The sequence below is a fragment of the Maniola jurtina genome, chromosome Z (assembly GCF_905333055.1).
Source record: "Maniola jurtina chromosome Z, ilManJurt1.1, whole genome shotgun sequence".
NCBI classification, from domain to species: Eukaryota; Metazoa; Arthropoda; class Insecta; order Lepidoptera; family Nymphalidae; genus Maniola; species Maniola jurtina.
The window spans coordinates 934,156-945,109 of NC_060058.1; the positions used below are offsets into that span (position 1 = coordinate 934,156).

At 35.4% G+C, this 10,954-nt stretch overlaps 2 protein-coding genes and 1 pseudogene across 2 annotated transcripts; 2 read left to right on the forward strand and 1 right to left on the reverse strand.

Annotated features, from left to right (window-relative positions):
* Positions 1-1,076: 1,076 nt before the first annotated feature.
* On the reverse strand, positions 1,077-4,390 carry LOC123880494 (PCI domain-containing protein 2 homolog). Its single transcript, XM_045928640.1, has 3 exons — positions 4,062-4,390; positions 3,497-3,662; positions 1,077-2,010 (listed from the first exon to the last, which is right to left on the reverse strand). Exons 1-3 carry the CDS (start codon positions 4,284-4,286, stop codon positions 1,208-1,210), a joined length of 1,194 nt encoding a protein of 397 aa, XP_045784596.1. The 5' UTR covers positions 4,287-4,390; the 3' UTR covers positions 1,077-1,207.
* Positions 4,391-4,584: 194 nt separating this feature from the next.
* LOC123880457 (Bardet-Biedl syndrome 2 protein-like) lies at positions 4,585-7,676 on the forward strand. The gene is given in 10 exon segments (XM_045928584.1): positions 4,585-4,799; positions 4,886-5,003; positions 5,006-5,059; positions 5,154-5,383; positions 5,479-5,661; positions 5,761-5,962; positions 6,171-6,272; positions 6,552-6,691; positions 6,992-7,177; positions 7,278-7,676. Coding segments are annotated over 10 exon segments (1,743 nt in total). The 5' UTR covers positions 4,585-4,670.
* A 551-nt stretch (positions 7,677-8,227) lies between these two features.
* Positions 8,228-9,198, forward strand: LOC123880495 (annotated as a pseudogene).
* The last annotated feature ends 1,756 nt before the right edge of the window (positions 9,199-10,954 follow it).

Genomic DNA, 10,954 nt, shown 5'->3' on the forward strand with positions numbered 1-10,954 from the left:
CAAAAACGTAAAACGGTACAACTTTTCCCACTAAGACAATCCACGTCAGACACTCGGTACCCGACTATTTCCTTGGTACAAAATATAAAACACCGATTTTCATTCGGTAAACGCACAAGTTCTACAAAAAGTTGCTTGTAGCAGATCAAGGGCTCTTTGAAAGAATTTGCTACGGGCCCCGCGCTTGCTTAATCCGGCACTGTATGTAACCATCAACTACAATATTTTTTTTTTCTTTCTCTCTCTCGTCTGGCTTTACAAAGATTAGCCAATGTCAAGTTTGTAGTTATTTGTAACAAGTTAGGGAAACAGACTCCGTCTGTGCCAGTGCTCGCCGACACACGCACGGTACCTCCATAGAGCGCTTTCCAGTCAGTTTGAAAAAAAAAAAACACTCCAAAAAGGCAAAGCACGCGCGCCAGCAAACATCAACACAGACGAAAGCCGGGATATGTTTAGCTACCTACCTACCTATAATTGGGCCAGAGGAAAAAAAAACCTATAATTGGAATCATGGATTTTTTTTTAAATTTTGAATGTATTTTTTCGGAATGAGTTTTGACGATTCAAAAGAACTTGTAAAAGTCAAACAAAAAAAATATTCAAAAATTGAATAAAAATATTTTGAATTTGAATTGAAAGTTGAAACGCAATAAATATTATGTGCTAAATAAACTATGCCTAGTAATGGACTAAGAGACCATGTGGGCCAGACCTTCGTTATTTATAAAAACTTGTCTTTGGATCATGGTGGCTTTGGCAGGTAGCAGGTAACAAAGACGTATAAAATCTTATATCAAAGAATAAAGTCTAATTTTTAATATATTCTTTGGAATAGTATTAGAAAATACTTTCTAAATAAAAGTCTGGCACTGCATGGCATACGTCATGCAGTGCCAGACTTTCCTAATCTTTAATGTCTTGGATACCTTGCACCAGTTATCTTTTATCTGCCAAAGCCACCATGATCCAAACTTAAGTCGCTGATCATTCTTCCTTGTATTGAGGACAATTCTCAGAGAAACTTTCAAATTTTATAAAATAACGAAGGTCTGGCCCTCACAGACTGATTTCATTAATAATAATTCATTTGTTTTTACAAGATCTTTATTTAAATATAAAGTTACCAAAATCGATTTATTACAACTTAGTGGAGTAATAAGTGCCAGAAATAAATCTTCTTTGCATACAACTAAAAATTATCACATTAAATAGTAATGAGTTGCGGAAATGGATCAAGTTCGCATACAAATAACTTCTTTAGTTTGTATGACATCCATCCCCTAAGTTTCCTCTCAGATATTAAATTTGCTAAAATAGAGATAACTTCATCAGAATTTACATAATCGTGCCCCTTCATTCGAAGTGCCGCTAGCAAGTCGATAAAAGCAATTTCAGAATCATTTCGTGCAAGGTATACTTTCCGGAATAGATTCCTGAATGCTATAACTTTTAACTGCTCAACGATGAAGTAAATGCCAGCACTGATGAAAAAAGATTCATGCTCTTCCATGACTTCATTAAAGCCTTTTAAATCCCCATCTTTAATTACAACCATCAAGCCCAAATACTGTAGCAGGTCATATTTTTCCAACAGATGGACATTTGGCATGTATCCCAGCATCATTTTTACTGGTATCAAATATGTCAGAACCAGTTTTTTCTGAGTTTTCCCATGGCACGCGTCGAATACGTAAGACAATAATTCATCAGCAAGGCGGTTCTTCAAGCTGAACATTGCTATACGCCCCAGAAAATATTTGTATGTTATTTTTTGTTTCAGTGGGAATTTTTCCCAGAGTTCGTACCCAGTATCGTGGATAGCTTTTGCAAGTGGTTCGTGCAAATGAATTTTATTTAGTCGAAAGTAGACTTTAAAAAGTTGTATAGCAAGGTATAACATTGCCAGTTTCTTTGTTTGTTCATCGGATTTAGGATCAGCAGCACAAATTTTGAAGCATGAAAGTATAACTTCAGAACACATTTCTAGGACATAGCCATGGCTTTGTTCTGGAAAAAAAATTGTTTATTATAGGCTTGTCATTCTCTACATCTCATCTCTCATTGAAATAAAGAAAGAAAAACATTTATTTCTTAAATTGTGCCTCACATCACATGTCTTATCATCCATTTACCATCACTGAGAGGTTTATAATCCATACATAATATTATAAATGCAAAAGTGTCTGTCTGCGGCCCTACAGTTTAACCGATTTTGATGAAATTTGGTACAGAGTTGGTTTATATCCCAGGGACAGACATAGGCTACCTTTTTATCAAGTAAAAAAGCAAAAGGTTCCCACAGGATTTTTTAAGAATCCTGACCTGTTCAACCAATTTATATGAAATTTTCACAAGTTCACAGGTAGCTTGAATCTTGGAAATTGACAGAGGCAACTTTTTATACTGGAAAATCAAAGAGTTCCCACGGTATTTTTAAAAAACCCTAATCCACCCGGACGATTTCGCGGGCATCATCTAGTATTAAATAATCCATACTAATTAATAGCTTAACTAACATAAAATTTTATAATAAGAAAGTGTCTGTCTGCTTGCTAACTTTTCTTGGCCCATCCGTTTAAGGGGCATGAGACGGGCCTGCCCGCGAAATTCAAATTTAATTTGGTTTTTCGCAATTTGTAAACTAGTACGACAATCTAGGCTTATGGAATACCATAAGCCTAGATTGTCGTACTAGTTTACAAATTGCGAAAATTTATTAATTGCGACAATGGCAGTATCATCCTCACAGGTCCAGTTTGTTTGTTGTACTTACCTATATAATATATACAGAATATTATAAACTTAATAACAAATTTACAATTTTATTTTGTTAGATTTAATATATTTACACAAAACTTTTACATAGGGACTAAACACAAACATTAAGAGACATTCAACACTTAGGGGGCGAGGGATCTTAGGAGGGAGGACATGATAAAGTTTATATACAAGTCTGGGACAGGAGAACAGGATATGGGAGGGTGGCCCTTCATCCAAACCGCATTCACACAATGATCACATGACATGATCTTTAATTCTTAATTTGGCTAAATGGACTGGAGTGCAAACATGTCCAATACGTAGTCGGGAGATAGTTGAAGCAATCCAACTAACCCAGGGTCGTCAGGGAATTTCAAATTGCACAGAAGCATAGTATTTTTCTTTGACCGATTTTGATTCATTAGTGTTTTCCAAGAATTAATAAGGTCAGTTTTCACAAAAGCACGCAGATCCTGGGGGTGATTCTTAAAATAAGTTAGAGAACCTGTTTCAGTAGTGCTCTTTGCATGAGAGTCTGCGTACTTATTACCTTTTATACCTGAGTGATTTGGGATCCAAGTCAATGTGACAAAGAGATTTTTTGATGACAGGAGTATAGGGTTTCTTCTTCCGTTTACTACGGAAGGGATTACTTTAAGTGCTTGCAGGCAACTTAAAGAGTTGGTCAGTATAATTGATTGTTGTACGTTGTCGATCACAAAATAAACCTTACTTAAGGACGCTTCAGTTTTCTCTGCAAGAAGCCTTAATTCCAGGCATACTGTATGCAGGAGTGGCAAACACCAGTTCTGCTCCGTTAGGTTCAGCAGCATCAGAGTTGCCTTAATACACTGGTTCTGCTGCCCATATGCTTCCAAATACTCCTTGTCGTAGAGGGCCTACAATGAAGCAACAGTGTACTTTATGAGCTTGTAGTTAATAAAATAGAACTGGTGCTAATTTCACTTTTTCGCAAAGTGACAGACAGACAGACAACAAAGTGATCCTATAAGGGTTCCGTTTTGAGGTACAGAACCCTAAAAAAATTAAAATCTGTTTCAATTTTCAAAGTAAGATAACTATACCAAGCGGGGTATCCATATGAAAGGGCTTTACCAGTACATTCTAAAACATATTTTTATTTATTTTTATGCATATTTTGATTTATCGTGCATATTGTCAGAAAAAATACCTGAGTATGGAACCCTCGGTGCAGGGGTCTGACTCGCACTTGGCCGGTTTTTTGAGATATTGTTCAAATTATATCTATGAATCTGTAAGCATTAATAGCTACTTACCTTCACACACAGCAAGTGACCTACAATCAGTTTATAAATGGGTTTTTTTCCACAACTGTCTTGAACTACATCGGCGATATCAGGAGGGCTGTAGTCAGAGAGATAGCTCCAGTCGGGAACATGTGCATCCCGGAGAGATACAAGTTGTGAAAGCTTTTCTCCATCAAAAAGCTTATACATCCTCTCTACATTCTCGGTGTATGTTTTAATAGTAAAAGTCGTCATTGTAAAAATTTCAACACTTTTACTTAGTTTTAAAATACACGCAGCTAACCGACAAAGCAGCCAAAGAGTATATAAACACTATGAAAGCAGCGAAGGCTGTATTTCGAATAGTCGTACCATCACTACCATCAATAATTACGAAATGATTGATTGAATGAACGAATGGATTTTGGTGTTTCGAATTAAAAAAAATAATGAAATGATGAAATAAACTAGATAAAAATCCTGATAACTATATATTCTGATTGAACATTGTAAAAATAATAGCAAACATAATTTTAAAAAAATCAGAGCTACCGTTGCCATGGCAGTAATAATGAAAACAAATGAATTTACAGTTATTTTAGTCTTTAAGAAACAAAAACAAACTAAAAATTATATACAATGCAAGCGTCCAGCGTGCAGCCTGTGTTCAAATTAGAATTAAACCATAAAGTTACATCGGGTATAGTTACGATCGCGAAGTATGATGGAACTCATTCGTGTCTTACTGCCGCTGCTGGATATGACAAAGTATTAAAATTAATATAATAATTTATAATTTAAAACACTTTGTTCATTATTTCCTATTTAATTCATAAATGATTTAACGTTTATAGATTATTATTCATCATCCTCACGGCGCCATGATAAGCGGGCGCGCTCAGCGATCTCAAGCTCATGGGGAAGTATCTAAACTAAATCTCAGTCAGGCAGTGATAACTCTGGCAGCTGAAGCTAATCAGACTGTGCAAGAGACATGCTATTAATTGGTTCTCCAACCCAAATATTAGGTATTTCATTGCTTATAACCAATAAAAATAATTACCTAATTAATCATATTTGCTAACTAACTATATACTTAGAACAGTCTATATGTGTTTTCAGCGTATGATGTTCACGACAACTCAGACCTGTTTTTCAAGGAAGCCCCAGATGGTGTCAATGTTATAGTTGTTGGTCATTTCGATAAACATGACGAGAAGCTACTTATTGTTGGGGGAAACAGTTCAGTAATGGCTCTAAATTGGCAAGGAGTAGAGCAGTTTTGGAACGTAGTTAGCGGTAAAGTGTGCTCAATGATCACTTTTGATTTCGATAAAGATGGCGAAAACGAGGTATGAAATAATAAATGAAGTAAAAAAATGCAACATTGCAATATGGTTTTTTGATAAACAACGTTTATCAAAAAACCATATTTTTTCTACTTCAGCTCCTCATTGGATGCGAAGATTCTTACATTAAAATATTAAAAAATAATCAATTTATCATGGAGCTTGCTGAAACTGGCCCTGTTATCTGTTTATCACAAATAAGCGAAGTAAGATTTGCTTATGGACTAGCAAACGGCACGATAGGAATCTATGAAGAAGGTATTCGATTATGGAGAGTAAAAGTAAGAAAAATATTACTATTTTGTTACTATAACTTACATTATACTGAGGCACTTCTATTTTTGATAAATCATAATAGTTATTTATGACATTTCTTGTAGTCTGAACAAAATGCGATTTCTCTGCAATGGTCGAGTGAAAATTTAGCTTGTTGTTGGACTAACGGTAGGATTGACTGGCGAGATGGTACTGGACGAGTAATTAGACGTGTGTAGATGCGTTCTAACGCAGCTGCTATGTTGCTTGCGGACTATCGGTTTGTTGGTGCACCAGACCTTTTTTGCGTGTCTGACAAAGGAGAAGGTAAAGTATTATCAATACAAAATCTAATCAGCATCTTTTTATAATTATTAAATATGAATTTAGTTACTAGTTAGCTAACAATATAGTTAGTTAAGTTTTTATATTCAAAGGAGTCAACATTTTCAACAACTATAATCTCAACTTATGAATCATTTATCATAAGTACCTACATAGAAATTAAATTGATTATAGATATTTATTAACACAGTACTAGGATATCCTCTAATCCAAGAAAATGTCAGTGTAAGCACGACTTCTAAAAGATTTCCCTCAGAAGAAGATCGGTTAGCCATTACGGAGTTATTGAACAAACAAGTGTAAATTAAAAATTTATAACACCCCCACAAGTGAAGGTTACAGTAATAACTAGAAAAGAGCTGATAACTTTCAAACGGCTGAACCGATTTTCTTCGATTATAGCTAAGAACACTCTCGATCAAGCCACCTTTCAAACAAAATAAACTAAATTAAAATCGGTTCATTAGTTCAGGAGCTACGATGCCACAGACAGATACACAGATACACAGATACACCGATACACAGATACACACGTCAGACTTATAACACCCCTCTTTTTGGGTCGGGGGTTAAAAACAAGCATTGTTGGTCGAGTTACAACACTATGAAGCCAATTCCTCAAGTATGGCTAATCAAGATATTGAAAATCCTCCAACTGCGATGCCTACGAATACGCGACTACAAGTTGCTGTAGCTGCTGATACAGAAGAAGTAAGATTGATAAAAAGTAAATTTATATTTCATTAAGGTTTAATAATATAAGTAAAGTTTAATAATAATTATTATTAATCGGCTGTGGCAGACCATGGCCTAAATTCTTCTCACTCTGAGAAGAGACCGATGCGCAGTAGTGGGCCAGCAATGGGTTGATCATGATAAGGTTTAATTTTTGCTTTGCTATGTATGAATTTTATAGTACTAAATGTTGTAATTGTAAATAACAAATATTTAACTAAGACATATTTTATAAAACTACGAGTCATCTTACTTTATCAAAATGTAATTCGTTAGAATTGTCTTCAACTGGTAGTTTCAATAAATAACGACACCATAGTACGCACTGGTCTGGTACTGGCAGAAGGGATTTTCGAAACTGGCGAAACACTGGCGAGACATCCACAGCAAACACAGCTTAAATCTATTCTGTATATACCACTGAAACCACCTCGGGATGTTCCAGTTGACGTTTACATTAAGGTAAATTATATTATAAAAAAATATTTTTGCTCTTATCCGACAGTACCTACCTATTAGGATTTAAAATTGAATATTGAGAAACATTTTATATATTTTTCAGGCATTAATGGGTTACGCAGATAGCGAACAATTTCATATATTTGAAATCACCAAGCAATTGCCTAGGTTTTCTATGTATACAATAGTATCTATATCCATTATGAAAGCCTCGGTTGAAAGTTATGTAATATTTCGTATTACTGAAAGAGTACAAAGAATCTGCATTTGGATTAATCAAAATTTTTTACTTGATGAAGAAGTTGAATTAGATAATGAGGACACCAAAGATTTAAATATAGGCTTTTTATGTCTTAGAGATATGTCTCGCCTTGAAATAGAATTCAGTGCTGATGGGCAAGTCAAATTTAATACACCAGATATTCGTCTCGCTGGAGATTTAATTCAAAGTTTAGCAGTTTATTTCAATTTGGCTGATCTGCAGGTAAATCATTCAAGCTAATAATTAAATGTAAATTTTAAGATAAACATTGTTTCTAAGTCAGTAATATTCCTTCTCTATAGTACAGAAAAAATTAAATATGTTATTCTGTAAATTATAATATTTTATTTCCAAGTTGAACGAATGATATTTTCTTTACGTTCTCTAACGAATTTTAGTTATCAATGTATCCGAATTATTTTAATATTCTGTGGTATAAACTTTAAACTTTGGCGTGGGACTTCGTCTGTGATGGCGTTTGCTGGCGCGCGTGCTGTGCTTGTTTGGAGTGTTTTTTTTTTTTGTTAAGAGTGGCTGGTTTTTGTGTTAGTTGGTGTTTTTTGGTGGTAGAACTGACTGGGAAGCGCTCTAAAGGGGCGCCGCACGTATGTCGGCGGGCGCCGGCGCAGACGGAGTCCATACTTGTATAAATTCAATAACCTGAAAATATCACAAACTTGACATTGGCTAATCAGAGTAAAGCCAGATTTAAAAAAAAAAGAAAAGCTTTATGCTTTGGCGTGGGTGAAATGTCACTTGTCAGTTGTCACTCATCACTGTCAATCATTTGTCAAACTTTGTTAGTTGCGGCGGCGTCAAATCAATGGCAAATTTAATTGATTTTAGTTTATTATTCATTACAAAAATCGATAAAAATGGTCGAGAATAATGAAGTTGAGCTCTCGGAAGCGGAGGCGGAACAATACGATCGTCAAATTCGTCTTTGGGGCTTGGAATCACAGAAGAGAATACGCTCTTCTAAAGTTTTGATCATCGGCTTGTCCGGTTTGGGTGCCGAAATCGCTAAGAACATTATTCTATCTGGAGTGAAGAGTGTGTGTTTACTAGAGAGTAAAAGTTAAAGGAGAGTGATTTGTACGCGCAGTTGTTAGCTCCGCCGGACAAGATAGGTGAGAACAGAGCCGAGACCTCGTTGCAACGCGCGAGGGCTTCGAACCCTATGGTCGAGGTTACAGCGAAGACGAAGGCAGTGGAAGAGCTGCCGGATAGCTATTTCGCAACGTTTGACGTAGTTTGCGCTACAGGTTTGAAGCAGGAACAACTTCAACGTTTGCCGTGACAACACGAAGAAATTCCTTTGCGGCGATGTATGGGGTATGTTTGGTTATATGTTCGCTGACTTATTTGACCACGAGTATTCGGAGGAAATAGTCCAACACAAAGCTGTGAAACGCGGCCCTGACGATACTGAGAAGAATGCTAGAGAAACTGTTACCATTAATGTGAAGCGCAGAGCTATTTACGTGCCGCTGCTTAAGAAGTTAGCTCTAGTATAGACTATAAACTCCCAAATTAGTCGATACTAGAGCTAAGTTCTTTAACTGGACCCTTTCAAGTAAAGATTTTTATATAAACCTGTGAGGATGATACTGCCATTGGCACAATTAAAATGTCATAAGCCTACGTTGTCGTATTAAGTTTACAAATAGCGAAAAACCAAATTAAATTTGAATTTCGCGGGCAGGCCCGTCCCATGCCCCTTTAAATAAATACCAATTTATGTTTTTGTTATTTTATTATTTTAACTATAAAGTTTGTTATTTAAGTTTTTTCAATGGCGGGTATAATGCTTTTTTCGAAGTCGGTTAAAAATTGGTATTATATTGAATATATTTATAAATATAGCATTTTGATTTTTAAATAAATTCCTTTCCTATTAAATCCTATTAAAAATCCTTATATTCATATAAAGGGAACAGCTAACTGACTGGTCTATCAATGCACAGCTTAAACCGGAGGACAGGAGAAAGGAAATTAAACATGTTTGCATTTAGATTATGATTTATTTAACCGGGAATCGACCCAAAACATAACTCTGAGCACAATATCACCGACGAGTTAAACACGTCACACACTGCAGTAAACATAATTATTATTAACTGAAACATTTCATATATTCTTTATCATCTACTACATACAATCACATATTAATTATATAATGTAAAATATATATTAGTCTACTGTGCTCACTGACCTCTACTATAATAGCAAGCACGCTGGACTTGCGATTGCCAACCTGTTTTTGAATCAACTTGATTTTTGGCATGGAGAGCAGCTGTGAGCGTACTCGGAATTAAAATGTTAGTGATGAGACATCTGTCAACATAGTGTCAACGTGAAGACCATTTGGCACAAAGCATCAATTTTAATTCCTGGTACGCTCGGTGTAGCGCTTTCAAACGTTACAAAATATACTCGTAACAGTTATTTTGCATGGCGTACTCTTCCAGCGTACTTGCAAAATGTCCATTTCGGTCCAATAGTAAAATAATAATCGGTAAACTAGGTAGCTTTTTTATAAAGTTTTTGTAAGGTAAATAAGTATGAGATAACTTTAAACAATATATTTACGTAATTTGGTCTTAAGCAGCAAGTTAGTCGCTTTAAATCCGACTGCGGCGGAGCCTAAAAGGAGGATTATCTGTTTGATCTATAGCTGGTATGTACTATGTATGTTCGTTCCTATATCTCACTAACTGGGTAACTGCTCAACGGCTCAACCGATTTTGATGATGATTTAGATTTATCTTGATGGCGCGAGTGTCACTGGGTATAGAAAATTCTTAGAAAAATCAAAATGGCGCTTTTATGCGCTAATGTGCGGGCTGAAAAGAATGCAGTGTAAATCGCAGTCGGTATATGCAACAGTACAATACCAAGCCAGTTGTTGGACATTATAGACAGTTGCTACACATAGGTTTTACAAGATTTTAAAATTTGAAAGCATATTGTGTCATACATCGGTTGAATTACGATTATATTATAAACAAAAGCATTACAATAAACAAACAAAAAAAAAAATAATAATAATAATAGCTGTAGACAACAGTGTTAAATTGGTTGTACACATTATTATTAACACACCCATAAGTTGGAAAGGGCTCATTCAGAAAAAAATTAAATAATAATTCTCAGCAATATTAGCCCAGTAATTTGGTCCTTAAAAAGGGGCTTATTTGGAAAGTTTTCAGAATGTTATGCAAATTGGTGGTTTTATAGATTTCGATGTGCTCTTTCCGAATTTTTATTTTGCCACCTCGTACCTTTGCCGCTCGCGCCGCCATCTTGGAAAAATGGCGCCCAAAAACAGTTTTTTCACGATAACTTCTTTCCCACTCATTTTACGATAAAAATGGCTATGTAACAATTAAACTAGAGACAATTTCCTACAATTTGTGAAGTCACCTTTTTTTGTAGATTCAATAGTTTCAGCGTACGAGCGCCACAAAGCCCACTCCAACACTCGTTTTGGCTAAATAGTTCATTTCCACACCACC